The 16381-nt window shown below is 49.1% G+C and overlaps 6 protein-coding genes across 6 annotated transcripts in view; 4 read left to right on the top strand and 2 right to left on the bottom strand.

Annotated features, from left to right (window-relative positions):
• Positions 1-565, top strand: part of EPUS_00335 (uncharacterized protein) — a gene marked incomplete at both ends in the record, with an annotated part of 992 nt that extends 427 nt beyond the window's left edge. The window contains one exon of the mRNA XM_007805992.1: positions 32-565. Within this exon, the coding sequence (XP_007804183.1) occupies positions 32-565 (534 nt within the window). The remainder of the gene's footprint in view (positions 1-31) is intronic.
• A 912-nt stretch (positions 566-1477) lies between these two features.
• Positions 1478-2668, bottom strand: EPUS_00334 (uncharacterized protein; the record flags this gene model as incomplete). The annotated part of the gene is made up of 1 exon (XM_007805991.1): positions 1478-2668. One exon carries the CDS (start codon positions 2666-2668, stop codon positions 1478-1480), a length of 1191 nt encoding a protein of 396 aa, XP_007804182.1.
• Positions 2669-4011: 1343 nt separating this feature from the next.
• On the top strand, positions 4012-5545 carry EPUS_00333 (uncharacterized protein; the record flags this gene model as incomplete). Its single annotated transcript, XM_007805990.1, has 3 exons — positions 4012-4155; positions 4206-4213; positions 4267-5545. 3 exons carry the CDS (start codon positions 4012-4014, stop codon positions 5543-5545), a joined length of 1431 nt encoding a protein of 476 aa, XP_007804181.1.
• A 761-nt stretch (positions 5546-6306) lies between these two features.
• EPUS_00332 (uncharacterized protein) lies at positions 6307-8242 on the top strand (the record flags this gene model as incomplete). The annotated part of the gene is made up of 3 exons (XM_007805989.1): positions 6307-7476; positions 7543-8040; positions 8165-8242. 3 exons carry the CDS (start codon positions 6307-6309, stop codon positions 8240-8242), a joined length of 1746 nt encoding a protein of 581 aa, XP_007804180.1.
• Positions 8243-9681: 1439 nt separating this feature from the next.
• EPUS_00331 (uncharacterized protein) lies at positions 9682-13041 on the bottom strand (the record flags this gene model as incomplete). The annotated part of the gene is made up of 2 exons (XM_007805988.1): positions 9682-9970; positions 10073-13041. 2 exons carry the CDS (start codon positions 13039-13041, stop codon positions 9682-9684), a joined length of 3258 nt encoding a protein of 1085 aa, XP_007804179.1.
• A 1024-nt stretch (positions 13042-14065) lies between these two features.
• Positions 14066-15561, top strand: EPUS_00330 (uncharacterized protein; the record flags this gene model as incomplete). Its single annotated transcript, XM_007805987.1, has 4 exons — positions 14066-14091; positions 14145-14699; positions 14748-15229; positions 15392-15561. The coding sequence occupies 4 exons, from the start codon at positions 14066-14068 to the stop codon at positions 15559-15561; spliced, it is 1233 nt and encodes a 410-aa protein (XP_007804178.1).
• Between the last annotated feature and the right edge of the window lie 820 nt (positions 15562-16381).

Here is a 16381-nt window from a genome sequence, read left to right as displayed (position 1 = left end):
ACCCCCTCCCACCCCGCGACCACCACCGCAGGCACCTGATGAGGCAGACCTGTTTCCCCTGTTCCGCGCTGCCAACGTTTCCGGTTCGGGCTGCTTGTCGGAGAAGGAACTTTCATCAGCCCTAGTCAACGCCGACTACACGGCTTTCGATCCATATACAATTAAATGCCTGCTTAGGATGTTCTCGTCCACAGCTACAAAATCTCACATCACCTACGAAGAATTCGTTAATTTGTGGCGATTCCTTGCTGCTTGGAGGGAGCTGTTTGAGAGATTTGACGAGGATCATTCTGGGCGTATCAGCCTGCAAGAGTTTGGCAAGGCATTACTGGCATTTGGGTACCGATTGAGTCAGCCATTTACAGCAGTACTATATAATTCTTACAACGACCGAGGAGGAACGGGGCGAGGAAGGGAAGGCATGAGCTTCGATTTATTTGTACAGGCATGCATCAGTCTCAAGCGGATGACCGACGTGTTCAAAGGCTATGATGATGATCGGGATGGTTATGTCACATTGAGCTTTGAGGAGTTCTTGACGGAAATCTTGAGGCTTAGGGAATGAGATTTGGTTGCAAGTTCCCTTTGGAAAGGCCACTAAGCAGGCCTCTGATCCTTGGAGTACAGGAAATTTGTTCCAGCCCTTCTCGAAGAATTATATGAGAACCTGACTTAGCTACTGAGGAGTTGGGTTTCTCCCCTGTCTCAAACGAATTGATAACCTCTGGGTGATCGTGCAGAACGTTTGTAAGACATTTCTTCCAAGGTCTTCTTGCAGCAGGGTTGCCCGGATGATAAGATTCAGAGGAGTCCTCCATGCCATAAACAGATCCTTATGCCAAGAATTTAATGAAGAAATATCGCTTTAGGTACTAAGCTAGCGTAGAGACAACTTGATTCTCTCCATGAAGTATGATTTGGCGTGGGGTTTCTTTTCTCCCTGGCGATGATCTTTGTATCGACTGATTCTCCATCAGAGTCTGGACGTTTCACTTGCCTTGGACTTGACTTCAAGGATGAGACAAACAGACGTCTTCTCTGACATGTTTCCAGCTCCACGCCGTCCAGGCGACACGTTATGGCTTTGTGGTAGCATTAAGCGGCTGAAGTGAACACCAGAATATCGCTATGTCGTTCTGGAGCTGTTAAAACCTCTGCTGTGTTTGTTTCAGGTACTATCCAACAACGTGCGACACGTACCCCAAATGTTTCTAAAACAATACGGACATCCTTCGTGGGCTCAAAGAAAATCCTTGGGAGGTTCTTTCAGCAAACTGTAGCAAATTTGTGTAAGGTGAAGGTGTCATTTGTTTTGTCTCTTGCCAATGACTACCCGCCGGGCGACATGTGACTGCCTGCGAGGATGGAGGATCATTGTCGGACACGACTGCCTGATGTCGTGTTTGAAGAGATTCATGCTTTGGACAAGTCTAATGCAAGCTTTGCTCTCTGCCCAAGTCGTCCGAGTCACGATTCCTCACCCTGCGGACTGGGAACCACGAGCCAGTAAGTTGGATCGAGAGCCACCTGATGGTGCATGAGGCGTCGCGGAAGGTTTGCTCAAGTCCTGCTCCATACCCGAACTGCCCGAATCACGATTCTTTACCGGTGCGGGCAAAGAACCATGATTCTGTAATCTAGATTCGGAGCCAGTCAATGATGTTCGAAACGTCGAGAAAGACTTTGTCAAGTCCTGCTCCAGACCTAAGTTGCCCGAGTCATGATTCTTCGCCCTTGCGGACAAAGAATCATGAGTCAGTAAGTTGGATCGAGAGCCACTTGGCACTGATTGAGGTGTGGCAGAGGGTGTGACTGATTGCTGAGCTTCATTTGTCTGGCTTGAAACACAGGTGGCTGGTATGGGCATCTTTGAATGTCGCTTTGCTTGGGGACTTGTCTTGGTGGGCGTATTGTCTCGCCGACGTTTCCATGGCACCACTTTTTCAGGCTTTCTTGGCAAAGACAACGACGGTTGACCAGACAGACCATCCTGCTTGCCGTCATCACACCGAGAATTGTCGTTATTACGCTCATCTTGAAGGTCAACTACTTGACCCGATGCCTTGGTCTTGGTCTTACGAATTCGGCTTGATCGAGGTATGAATGACTGCGCTTGAGGACGAAGGTCTGTAGTGGCGTGAGGTCGTGCTCTCGTGTTAGGGTTGGAGCTGTCATCAAAGCCCATTCGTATGGTTGGAGGCTGCTGAACATGGTGATTGTCCGTGAAGGGTTGCTGTCTCGGATATTCTGCGCCTCCATACTGATCGTTGACAAAGTAGGCTTGAGCCGCATGATAAGGGGGGAAGGTCTGAGGCTCGTACCGCTGCCCTCGATGATCATAGTGACATGAAGGAACGGGATGATGACAAGGTCCTGCTTGTGAGAACTGAGGATTCGCGGAGGGATGACGATAAGGTCCTGCTTGTGAGAACTGAGGATTCGCGGAGGGAATGATGACAAGGTCCTGCTTGTGAGGACTGAGGATTCTCGTAGGGATGATGATACTGGAACGCTGGAAGTGTAGCAACCGGGATATACACTGCACCGTACGCTGGCTGTTGTGGGCTGGGATAACAATTGTTGAATGTGTTGCTGGTGGGTCCATAGTTCTGCGAGACGTATGAAGGCGGAAACGTGCTCGACGGAGGACCGATGTAGCTTTGCCCATACTGTTGAGGATTCATGGTGGGTGATTCCAAATCCGTGGGTCTCGCCAGTATTTGAAGACCTCTTCACGGCACAGCTTGAAAGAGATTTTGGCTTGTAACGAGTATGAGACGCTGAATCCACGCCAAGGCATGAGGTCAAGATAGAGATTCCGAGTGTTCACGTCACACGTTGCCATATTATTTGTGCGGCCACTTCGGTCAGTCATTTTGGTGGAAGGCACGCGTCCTCCTTCGTGATGGTGAGATATCTTCCCCCACTATGCATCGTTGACGACCTTTCCCAAGTCACCATCTTGTACTTGTCTTGAGACGTCTAGCGAAATTTTCGAATGAGTTGCTTTAGCTCTGGCCAATACAATAATGTAAGGCCAGGTTCCCGCCTGTACCGCGTGGAGGCGCAACTCATTGCAGGCTTCTGTCTGTTTCTCGCTAATCTTTAGGATATCTTGCTAGATGAACCTGCATCTCAAAGTGTGTAGGTACAGGTCCACAGCAAAAAACCGGACAGCTTCACATACCACTGACTTGCGGACTTTGATCGCAGTGAGAGCTCAATTTTTCAGGCTATGTTTCGTGCTCGATGACCTCAGTATAGAGACGCGTAAGGACTGACGGTAGTCAGAAGTAAAAATGCTCACCTGATGATCCTATCTATTTCTGTAGCGAGTGAATCCTATGTAATTTTTGACTGACAGAAATCCAAGATACAGAGTGAAGATACTTGGCGCAATAGAGATCGTGTTGTGTTTGGTCAAATACAATTTTTTAAGACCGGCACGAGAGCCTAGAAGATCTCAGAATCATAGTTTTGGGATCTCCTACAGGCCAAGTACATGAAATTGATATCTTGTGTTCGACAATGGTCAGAAGATCCCCGGAATGAAAGGATCGGGATTATGCTTTGAATGCTTTGCTGGAGTACAGGCGAATCTAGAGTCATACTTGATTAGCCTCAGAAGAATCTAATGAAATCAGATCCGCATAAGCAAATAAAGCCAACTTTTCAGTTTGATTTACTATAGCCGCGACAGATAACTTGCTTTTCGATGACTGTAGACGTGTTTCTGTGAGACCAAGCTCGAGGAGCACACCAGCAATGCGACTCGTTCGAGCCAAGACCACTTTAGTTTACGAGTGCAGGTAACAGAGTACTAGTACGTTATGTGTAAGCCGAAATTTACCCAAAGCTCCGCCACAAATTTGGCTGCTTGTCTGGCTAACTAGATTTCAGCTAAATCGCCGCACATTCTGGCTAACCCGGGTGAGCACTACAAGTTATGTAACACTGCCTACGAACACCTCTCTGTTCCACACTGACGATCCTCGCAATCAGAGAGCCTTAATGCCTACAGTCAAGAACTCTCTGACAGTGTTGGCTTTTCTCTCATTTGTCAACGCTGATGCGATCTATACCAAGAAATCACCTGTCTTGCAGGTCGACAGCAAAAGCTATGATAGCCTGATCGCTGGTTCGAATCATACTTCGGTATCAGCTGCAACACTTTCGTCCCGTGATTGTCACTAACGAACATCTAGATCGTTGAGTACGCATACTTGGACACCCAACTGCACCGTCGATCAAGCTCACCTTTCCCAGATTCTACGCACCATGGTGTGGGCATTGTCAAAACCTCAAACCTACCTATGAAGAAGCCGCGAAGTCCTTGGCTGGTCTTGCCAAAGTAGCGGCAGTCAATTGCGACGAGGATTCGAATAAGCTGCTCTGTAGCCAGATGGGCGTACAAGGATTTCCTACGTTGAAGATAATCAAACCTGGTTCCAAGCCCGGTAGACCGATAGTTGAAGATTACCAGGGACCCCGAAATGTGAAGGGCATCGTTGGTGCCGTGGTGGACAAGATACCAAACCATGTGAAGAGACTACAAGAAAAAGATTTAGATGGATGGCTCTCTACAAGTAACGAAACTACCAAGGCTATTTTGTTTACAGAGAAAGGAACGACCAGTGCTATTCTCCGTGCAATAGCTATTGACTTTCTTGGGAAAATAAATATTGCGCAGATTCGGAACAAGGAGACAGCAGCAGTTGAGATGTTCGGCATATCAACATTTCCAACATTGGTTTTGCTTCCTGGCGGAGCAAAGGATTCATTGGTTTACGATGGTGAAATGAAAAAAGAACCCATCGTCACCTTTTTGAGCCAGATTGTCCCTCCAAATCCAGACCCAGCTCCGGAGTCTACAAAAGCATCATCTTCTAGAAGGCCGAAGGCCACGAGACCATCCTCTTCATCCTCGTCCGCCTTTTCCGAGGCGTCAGCATCCCACAAATCTGCTGAAGCATCAGAAGCTGCAGCGAGTGGTAGCACCATTGTCCTGGAGGACTTTGATGCATCCGAATCACCAATGCCTATCGTTCCTCCATCCGAGACGCCCATCACAGTGCCTGATTCAACCCCTCCATTACGGAGCTTGGTAACCCTGGCTGATCTTATCTTGAGTTGTCTTGATCCCAAGATTGGTACATGTGTCATGGCCCTGCTCCCATCGCAAGTAGATGCGGATGCTACACCGCCGGAACCAGTCGCACAAGCATTGAAGTCTCTTGCTTTGATTGCTGAGAAGCATGTTAAACGTAAAGCCAAGCTGTTTCCATTTTATGCGGTACCGGCGGAGAACGAAGCTACCGAGAAATTAAGGGATAAGCTCGGACTGAAGCCAGTAACGGAACTCGAGATCATTGCTATGAATACGAAAAGAGGTTGGTGGAGACGATATAGCGGCGAGAATACTGATGTCGTCTCAATGGAGTCGTTTATTGATGCAATTAAGTTAGGAGATGGGAAGAAAGAGTCTCTGGATGAGGGTGTCATTCTGCAGCCAGCGGAAAAGGAGGCCGATCACGATGAGCTGTAGGTATGTGAGCAAGTCGTCGCTGCACTCAGAATGCATGGCCAAGAAATCAAAAGCTGTTTCGCATTCTTCTTCAAGGTAACCTTTCCTTTCTCAGGCCAGGTTTGACGTACATCAAGCTGGGGTTCTTCTTTTTCTTTAGAAAGGTCCTCAAGTCCTTGGGATTTATGCAACACGTTTGCCTGTCCTCCATTTTCCCTTTTCCATCCAAGTATACCTTCATTGGTGCCTCGCTGCTTGCTCAGTCCTTGTACTTCGTTTAAAGGTGGCATTCAAGTCAACCTTAACCGCTTCTGAGCCGACGCGCTCGGGTCATGCCCATCTTCGTTCTTCTCTTTATTCAACCCCTGCTACCCTCCCTCTCATTTGAAGTTTAACACGTTCCTCCACGTCATCTTGCTTTCACCCGGGAGAATAAGTATTCGACCGTGCGTCGCTTTCTTGCGGGGTTTCACTGTCAACCCATTCACTTTCGACGATACGTTCTATATCCACTTCACATTGCGAATGTCATCCTGCAACCTCGATCAGTTTTTGTCGTCCATTTTCGAAGACAACTCCGAACCGGCGATCCGTCAAGTCCGCCGCTCTCTCACATCTTCTAACCTTCCATCCGGTGAGCTATTTTGAGATAGTCGTGCCAGGGTCGTCGATCTTTTCTTACCGATCTCTTGAATTTTGCTGGACTTAGCTTTGACGATTCTGACAACTTCACTTGGATACCGCCGAAAGAAATTTCTCTCAGCTCGATTGAGCAAGCGGCGATGATGCTGGAGCCAAAATACACGGGTTCTCCTGCAATACTGGCACAGCGCCGATCGACTTCTTCGTCAAAGTCTTCGAATATACTGCGTGTCATAGACACTAAGAGGGAACTCCTTCGCCTCTACTCTTCCTCGGACGATGAGGACAGCAAAATCTCTATAAAACCTGCATCGCACCCTCTTAAGGATCTTATGCACGTCGATGCCCATCCAGAATCAATCAAAAATGGCTCTGTGCGGGAAGACATCGGTGAGGGCCGTGGTTTTAGCGAGGAATTCGCTCACGACAAGGAGGACAGTAACACAATTATCAACGCTGAACCTGGGAGGCAAGAAAGGCCCCCAGAGGATTCACCTCGTATTCTCACGGCTCACGAGCAGCAAGCTAGATCGACAAAGTCACTTCTTGCGTACAACCGAGATCATGGAAATCCTGAATACATCGACCTTGCAGAGCCTAAAGTGCTGAATGCCTACGGGGAACGTCTTGAAGCTATGCGAGCTAGGAACGCCGAAGAGAACTATCATGATCGGATCCCTCCTGAGCATGCGCCGCCTCATATGCAGATGATGGTATTGCTCTACCAATGGGCTGCTTGGGCTGTTGAGATCTCTGACCAGAAGCGGCGTGCAGACATGATCAACTGGGTCAATGGGAGATTTCTGGCCTTCATGATGTCTGGTGGGCGCGTTCCAGGATATAATCTTAAGGAGCTTTTGGAGCTTGCGGGTGTCGACCCAAAAGAGCTGTACAGCTACAATGGTGAGTCGTCTCAGCAAGACTCCATCGCAAATATGAGCAGTAGCCAGCTCGCAGCAACGATCAGCAAGCATCAGTTAGTTGAGGAGACCATGGACGAAAGTGAGAAGGAGACGAGCTCAGCAGGTCTTGACCAGAACAACGTCGTTTCGCACCCTTCTCTCGTGCGGCAGCTTCTCGGAACAGAGAGTGAACCTAGCATTGAAGGTGGAAGCAATAATGATGCTGAGAAGCACGGTGAATCCAATGAAATCATGGACGAAACAGTCCACAGCGATAAATCGGTTCCTTTCGAGCATCTTCATGGACCATGGCCCGCAGAAGCGCCAGATATGGTGTCTGAACCACCTTCAGGAAACACCACTCTTGGCAAGAGAGACGCCATATCTGATATTTCTGACGACGATCAGGTATGCAGCTTTCTCTAGCTCTCTTTTCATCTCTTTCTCGAGGCTTCCATCTGTTAATACTGTCAGGGTGTGAAAAGACAGAAACATGAAATTGCCAACGCCAGTCCGTTGGCGAATACGGCTTCACCATCCTCTTCTGATGATAACCTCCGTGAAAGATACCTACAAACCTACTTCAAACCCAAAATCAACGTGGTGTTACAAAATCACCGGAAATCCCGATATGTAAAGGGGATGCCGGACTGGTCCACGATTGCCAAGCGCCTGAAAGGGGTCAGTGTCAACACCATCAGCGCTTTGCGGCACGATTACCACGAAGGATGGAAAACATGGGATGGCAGCTCCTTCACCGAGCTCGCGAATACCTTTCAAAACAGCGCCGTGTCAGCCAATATCAAAGCAGAACCTTTAGCAACTGCCGCTGTGACCCCCAATGCGCCAGTAGCCTCCGAACCACCGGTAAAGCCGAGCTTCAGTCCCAAAGCCAAGGCGAAGGCCAGACCTAAAGCAAGGAAAACAGAAGACTATGACCCTGAAGATGGCGAATACACCGCCGCGAAGACAGTAAGCACCACATCTTCCCTACCTTCTCTCTTTCCCTCCCTTGCCAGGCGGTAAAACGCCGGCCTTCGTCTCCTTGTTGGATTTCACCTCGACAACGTGCTAACCACCTCTCCCTTCCCCGTAGTCAGTCAAAACCCGCAACCAATACGCCAAGTCCCTCAATCTCCCGAAGAGCAGACGAGGCCGGCCACCCAAATCTTGAGCTGGACCCTGATCCTGATTGCTGGTGCTGAGCCTAGCGGTACCATTCGCGGTACCATTCACGGTATCAACACCATTCTTGAGCTTTACCTCGCCACCACCTTATTTTTGCAAAATCACATCACTATCCTTATCTATCTTTATCTATCCTTATCCCTACCCTCAACCCTTCCCTCTATTCACTTCATTGCGAAAATAATATTTAAAAACACTATTATCCCCTAGCGCTCTCTCTCTTCTTCCCGCTTTTTCTTCCTTTATCACCACTCACACCCCCTCCCCTTTTCAAAAGCGGAGAATAGACATCGCAGTCACAATCACTACCACCATCATCCCACCCAAGTACATCATCGACCAATATCTTCCAAACCAGAAAACAAAATCGAGAAAGAAGAGAAAAAGGCCGGAGAACAAGCACGCTCTTCTGTCCGATATTTGCAGGCCAGATTGGAGGGGCGCATGGCGTGGCACGGGATAACGAAGAAAGAAAATATTGTGTTCTAGCCAGAAGAGAAGCGCAAGCGAGATGAGGTGGTTGCTCTAAGACGGTGGCATGATTGGGTTGGGCTGGCTGGGCGGAGCTTGCAACTTCGATTTCGGTTGCGATTGCGTCTTGCCTGAAGCCTTGGTTCCATACCAGTTAGAGCTTTGGCGGAGGGAGGCGGAAGGCGGAGGCAGGAAGGAGGGGGTGAGCTTGGATACTGATAGTGATACTGAAGGTCAAGCATTCATTGGAGAGCTACCGACTCTCTAAGCATCTTTCATTGCAGTAGCTTTTACTCAGTCGCTCGTCCGACCAGCGCACCAGCCTGAACCGGGCAGTGGGCTGGACTGGCCAGAGTCTTGTCTTGTCTTGTCTTGCCCGTGTCTGGCTTCCACTCGGCATTTTCCCTTCCCTTCCATCTGCTGCTGCTGCTATACCCCTCCCTGACTTGCTCGCTAACTAATACATACGTACAATACAGGCCCTGATGACCTCCTTACAGTACCCAACTAGCACTCCATCTGTCCCCCGCTGGCTGTGTGCATCATCATCACTCTTAGTACCTAGCTTAACTGTGAGTGAACCTGGACGTGAACATTGCGTCCCTAGCAAAGCAACACAACAACCCAATATGCATGCAATCTGCCCTTTCTCTTGGATTTCATGCTACGTGAGGATGAATAGATGGATGGATGGGGTTCGAGTAGGAGAGGTTGACTTCCTGGAGGAGATTTCAGGAGGAGAGTTAGGGGGGCGAGCATACATCAAATACATATCAAGATTGCATCTGCATGCGTATCAAATCATGGCTGGTCATTTTGCTGGTCTACCGGAGATCTGTCTGCTCTAACTACCAGTTAGTCATTCTCGCCTTTGAAATGGGAAAATGAGCAGGCTTCAAACGAATGCCCTGGGGGTGTCTGATTGGCTGGCTGGCTCCTTAGAGATTTCAATTTCTATCTCTTGGATCTATGCTCTTTCCTCTCCCTCCTCTCCTTCCCATCTTTTCCGCTCTTCTTTTTCTTCTTTTGCTCTTTCTCCTCTTCATGCTTGTCTCTCCCGTCAAGCCTCCGCTTGGTTGCGGCCTTGGTTAATTTCACGCTCACAGTCGTACTTCCTCCGCCGGCAGCAGCCTGGCGGATCTGTCGCTCTGCGTCTTCCCATAATTTATCAGTGTTACTTTTACTGTTACTGTTGCCGTTGGTGTTCGTGGTTGGGTACGGGCCCGTGTTGGGAATCTCGTATCTGTAGGCTGGGCATTAGCATTAGTTACTCCCTTCACAACAACAATATAGAGCGGAGAGGTGATAGGAGTTTAGGTTTTACGGTAGAGGGTGGAAAGCTCACTGATCCAAAGGTAGCGCATCGATAAGCGCGCGTTGCTTCTCCTTCATCTCCCTGTCTACTTCTTTGCCCCCTTCTGCTAGCTCGTCGGATAGGGACTGAGCGATTGGTTGGAAGCGTGAAGCTGGAGTCTTCTTCTCCTTACCCTCTGAATTGAGGACATGAGTGTTGGCATTGGTGTCAGCGCCGTGGTGTGGAACTTGGTCCATGTCCATTCCATCCACCACATCTCCAGCTTCCACATCCCCTGCGCTCTTGGCCGGTAAAGTCTCGGCCACAGCATCTTCTTTCAATGCCCGAAAGCAATTCGACACCTTCCTCACAACCTTCACAAACATAGCCAGTAGCTGACTAGCCAGGACACCAAGTTCGTGCTCTACATCCTCCAACACCTTTCTCTGCAGGCCGATGGCAAGAAGGATGGCTTGCTGGACGCCTGACAAATTGACAGAGGTTCTCAGACGTCCTGTGAAATAGAACATGGCAATTTGTGGGAGAAGATCGAGGATTACGTGGTAATCTAGCATGTTGTTTGCATAACTATCTAAGCGGGCTAGGTCGAAGGGAGAGAATGCCGCTTCGAGGTCTGAGACTGTTAGGGGAGACGTGCTGGTAGCGGAACTGGATTTTGGACTCGAGGTAACTTTTGTGGCGGATTCAGAAATACTAAGGCTTTGAATGGCGGGGAAGGTTCGGAATTGGTAGGATAGGAGTGTTAGGAAGCGCTTGTGAAAATCGGATGCGTAGGCGGGAAGCCAGGTGACGTCGTCTGCGTCATTGTTGAGAAGCGGCCGAAGCATCACGCAGGTATGTTCGCCCGTAAGATCATTCGGAGTTTGGCGCAGGTATACTGGGGCGAAGTGGGCACGTTTCCAGAATTTGTGGAGAGGAGAGGTGAGGCCGAAGGAGACTCCTAGGTAGTCGAGAAGATCAGGACGACACTCAGAGAGTTTGCTGAACAGAGGTGGCATTGTGTGGATATCGCGAATATTTATCGTGTCTTCGAGCAGCGATGTGGATTCGAACTCGGCGTCCGTGACTCGTGGCATCGATTCGATGTCTTGAATGGTGGAGCTGTCGTTTTCGGAAAGATTGGTGAACTTCCCCTCGTAGAAATCGGTGAGTAGCTGTAATGCACGAGATCCATACCCCATGTTGAGATAATCAGGGTTGGTTGCTATACGGACTATTCGAGAACCAGAGAGTCCGGCGAACTCGGAGTCTTGAAATTGTTGGCTGACAACCCATGGAATGAGGTCACCACCGGCACGTTGCCCACGACTGAGGCTATTGAGAACGCTTTGTCTGCTGATGCGACCTTCAAGTGCGACTTGAATAACACAGAGTGGTTCTGGGAGACGAGTTGCTTCGTCGTCAATGGGAGGGACAAGAACGAATAGTTGATGAGCTGGCGCATCTGACATGAGTTGCAGGTCATTGGGCGAGTTCTTGTAGTGCGATGCCACATACAAAGCCATCATTTGCTGTAGAAATTTTTCGGAGACGGGGTGAAAGGAGAAAAGAGTGTCACGATTGACATGTAGAAGTTGACATTGAGATGGATGTGGACAGCCTTGAGTATTCATCCGTGATTTGGGGAGTGTTGCATCAAGACACAGAAGCCGGTTGAGCCATTTTTCAACAGCATCACCCTGCGCATATCGTATTGGTTCCGAAAGCGTGATCTCTCGCAGAGAACGACCACCAGAAAAGACCTTGTCGCCATTCTTGGTGGGCTTCCCATTCGACCTGTCTGCAATGTCTGTATCCTCACTGCTTTTGCCACCACCTCGCGATTGCTCTCGTAGTTGTTGTATCAATTTCAGTGAAAGTGACCTGCCAGTCCCTTCATAGCCATTAATGGTTGAGGCCATGAAGACCAGGTATGGGCCCATAAGCTTCTTGACCATGGGCAGAGGGATTGCCGCAGCCTCATCAATGACAAGAAGTTCCGCTTGGCCCAGCACATGAGCATCCTGCGGCTGGATGTATTGTATGGTTTGTCTGTGCTGCCGATGCACATTTACTCTGACGATAGCTTTATTGAACTCTGGATTGGTGGATTGTAGGATGGTATAGTCGACATGATCCATGTAGTTGAGCGCATCAAATCCTTTGAATACGAACTCGAACAGTGTCTTCAGATTCTCCGGACTTGGAGAAGTAATGAAGATGTTGGAATAGCCATGCGCTATAGCGGCAGCAATTGCGACACCCAATGCAGCGGACTTGCCCCGTCCCCTAGCAGCTGTGAGTGTTACGGTACTTCGCAATGTCTTTTCTGAGATGGCGTCGACAAAAGTAAGTAACGCCTTTGCTTGGTCTATCGTTCTTGCAAGGGTGATCAACGATCCCACAGGCTGTGTATCGGCTAAGTTGTCCTTGATCTCCTTCAGCTCCTTCTTCGTTTCACTCACTTCCTCATCTCCGGTGGCTGGTGGTGGCAACGGCTTGACATTCTTACCACCTGATACTGGGAGTACATTGAGCTCGTCATCCACTACCAAACACGACTCACAAGTGCCCAAAGAAAGGATGAAACGTTCATTGAAACGAGAGACGACATCGTTATGGGCCTCTGTCCGATATCTTGAATGTACATCCATTGAGAGTGTGTATAGCTGTTTCAAGCTCTTCATACCCTTCAGCAGGAGCAGCACCAAGCCACCACCTTCCACTGTCTCGATCGTCCTGGCCAATAGATTCGGTGTGACTGCCTCGAAGTCTTGCAATATGCACATTCCATATGTGTTTCCCAGTATCTTGTCGGTCTCCTTATAGTAGACATAGCGGATGTTGTGGAGAGTGACGAACAATTCGAACGGATCTTCGGTGTTGGCTTCTCGAATGCCTCTCTTCACCTCTTTCCGAATCTTTGCTTCTCTTTTCTTTCGATGACTCGTAAAACCCAGGAGGTCTTTCTTGTAGGCCCATAGAACGGACTTGTTCTGTTTGATATCGACACTGGACATGATATAATGCAAATGTACAATAACATCTTTCGCCCTATCTCCTACCACCACAATGAAACTTCTTTTCTTTTCCTGAACGCCATTACGAATTAGCGCTGGGATGCGGGAATCAACAGCCTTGCGCGGCATTTTACTTCAGCCCGACCACCACCCTCTTCAAGTCGAGAATGTGTGGATGATGTTGTGCTGATTGAGGCAATGAATTTGTTCTGTCGAGAAACTATTTGACTGCGGCCTTGGCACCGAGAAGCTCCACAGTGGAAAAGTTCATGGAGATCCTGGGCGCGCAATACTTCCGCACTATTCCCCCCCCTCCCCCTGTGCTCTCCCTGCTAATAAAATTGATTTGTGCCTAAACTGTTGAGATACGTCCAGATGTTACGCTCTGTCACTCAGTTGATGCCCTTGCACTAGTAAGTTACAACACCTTAATCTCAGACCATGCAGAGCCTGCCAAAAAGCCTCTCCAGCGCGTGCCCTCTACCGGCTGAAAAAGGCACTCTATCGACGTTCGCCGCCAGCAGCAGAGCTCCTAAAGAGGCAATGTTCGCCGCCAGCAGCAGAGCTCCTAAAGAGGCGATTAAGGCCACGGCTGACCGTTGGCACGCTATTCTAGGGCATCCAGGGCAAGAGGCTATCTCTTATTTGCAGAAAAACGTTAACGGAGCAGTCGTTGCTCCTTCTACGGCCCTGCGAACTGACTGCGAACCCTGTGCGTTAAGCACAGCTCATAAAATCATCTCTCGACGCTCTGGCCAATCAGAGCCTGCCAAAAAGCCTCTCCAGCGTTCCGCTGCTTCGTTACAGGCATGGATTTTGTGTATACGCATCGAGAGAAGTCACAAGCGTACGGCATCATCGAAGAATTCTTGAATATGGTCAAAACGCGTTATAACGCCTCCGTGAGCTTCATACGCACAGATGGAGAGCGAACGCTAGGCAACACTAGGCAGCAAGTATACAGAAATAGCAGCAAAAAGAGGGATCACTACAGAGCGCTCTGCTCCAGCATCTCCAGAGCAAAATGGCGCAGCTGAACGCTCTGGGGGGGTGATAATCAGAAAAGCGCGCTGTTTGCGTATAGCTGCTAATCTACCGGCTAGCTTGTGGCCAGAAATCGTCAAAGCAACTGGATATCTCGATAATCGTACGCCCAAGCGCCAGCTAGAGTGGAGGACCTCATACGAATCGCTATTAAAGCAGAAGCCGAATCTAGCTCATCTCCGCACGTACGGATGCAGAGCCTATCCGTTGAATAAGCACATACCACGCTTGCAGAAGCTGCAGCTAAGAGCTTATATAGGGTATTTGGTAGGATATGAGTCGACAAATATCTATCGAATTTGGATACCAAGTCTGGAGAAGGTCGTACGAACAAGGGATGTTACGTTTAATGAAGAGCTATTCTACGATCCTGCAGAGCTAGATATAGGCCATCTTCTACGCGAATCGACTAACCAGGTTATAGAGATCCTTGAAATTCCTTCTATGGCCGCGGCAGAGCCAAATAGCCGTGCAGATACTGAAGAGGAGGAGGAGAGGGAGCGCGGCGCAAGATCCGCAGGAGGCGAAAACGACTCTCCTAGCGCCTCTACGCCAAATTCTACAGCCGCGCCAACTCCCTGCGATTCGAGTGCTTCTGGCACGCTTTCTAACTGGTTATAATAAAAAATATTAGTATAATAATCGGATTCTGCGCCTAGCAGCGCTTCTACGCCCTCTGAAAATCGATCTGACTTCGACTCTCGAAATATCCTGCCAGAAGGCTCGAAACGCTCTCGTATGAGCTCTCGACGTCAGAATTACGCCGCAGCGCTTGCGCAGACTACTGAGCTCACGCCCTTCTACGCAGCATTCGCTGCAGGGCACGAAAAAAGTGGAAAAATAGATGGGTTACACAGAGATACGCTGCCTACGGAGCTGCGCAGCTGGAAGCAAATGACTAAGCATAAATTCGCTACAGAATTCAAGCTTGCTGCTAATAGAGAGATTCAAGAGCTGGCACGCAGAGAGACGTTCAAGTGGGTGAATAAGGAGGCTGTTACTGCTATGCCGTTGCCCCTGCTATGGGTATTTAAATACAAATTCGACACAGACGGCTATCTCATCAAATTCAAGGCCAGGCTCTGCGTACGAGGCGATTTGCAGTCAACAGAGCAGGATACCTACGCCGCAACACTCGCAGCACGTATACTTCGCGCGCTAATGGCTATAGTAGCGGCGTTCGATCTCGAAATTCGCTAATATGACGCTATCAACGCGTTCATACGAGGCGATTTGCAGTCAACAGAGCAGGATGCCTACGCCGCAACACTTGCAGCGCGTACACTTCGCGCGCTAATGGCTATAGCAGCGGCGTTCGATCTTGATATTCGCCAATATGACGCTGTCAACGCGTTCGTTAATAGCAAACTCAACGAACGGATATTCTGCATACCCCCTGAGGGTTATAAGCGTTCTCAGCAGAGCTGGCTACTTCTACGCGCATTGTACGGCCTCAAGCAATCGCCGCTGCTTTAGTATACGAATTTCAGCACAGCTATTGAGGAGCTAGGTCTTCACCCTATCCCTAGCGTTAGCTGCCTCTTCGCATGCGATTCGTTGCTTCTATTCTTCTACGTCGACGATATAGCGATTCTGTACAGCAAGAAAAACGAGCAGAAATTCAAGGAATTCGAGCACAACTTGCTACAGCGCTTCGAAATGAGATCTCTTGGTGAGCTAAAATGGTTTCTAGGCATTCGAGTTGATAGAGATAGACTTCAACGCAAGCTATGGCTCTGTCAAGACTGTTATATTACTAAAATAGCCGCTAAATTCAACATTAACGCCAATAGCAAGTCGCCAAAGACTCCGCTACCCTCTGATGATGCCCTAATTCCGAATTCAGACGCACAAGTGAGCGCACAGCAAATTTTAGCATACCAGTAACGCGTTGGTTCGCTCAATTTTGCAGCCGTTATTTCGCGCCCTGATATAGCTCACGCCGTTTCAAAATTAGCGCAATTTTTGAAGAATCCGAGCGTAGCTCACGCAGCTGCTGCTGATCGAGTTATTTGCTATCTCTGCGGCACGCGCACGCTGACGATCGAATACTCAGGCCGTATTAGCTGGCCACTCGCCATAGCTCTGACGGATTTCTATTTCAGTTGTACGGAGGACCTATCGATTGGCACGCTGGCAAGCAGAAGACGGTCACAACGTCAAGCACTGAGGCAGAGCTTCTATCTCTTTCTACCGCCGCCAGGGAGGTTATTTGGTGGCGCAGATTCTTTGACGCAATTTGCTTCGATACGCAGCAGCACACGAAGATCCACTGCGATAATCTGCAAACAATCCG

This window comes from Endocarpon pusillum, assembly GCF_000464535.1.
Source record: "Endocarpon pusillum Z07020 unplaced genomic scaffold scaffold4993, whole genome shotgun sequence".
NCBI classification, from domain to species: Eukaryota; Fungi; Ascomycota; class Eurotiomycetes; order Verrucariales; family Verrucariaceae; genus Endocarpon; species Endocarpon pusillum.
This window is presented reverse-complemented; position numbering and strand designations above follow the sequence as displayed.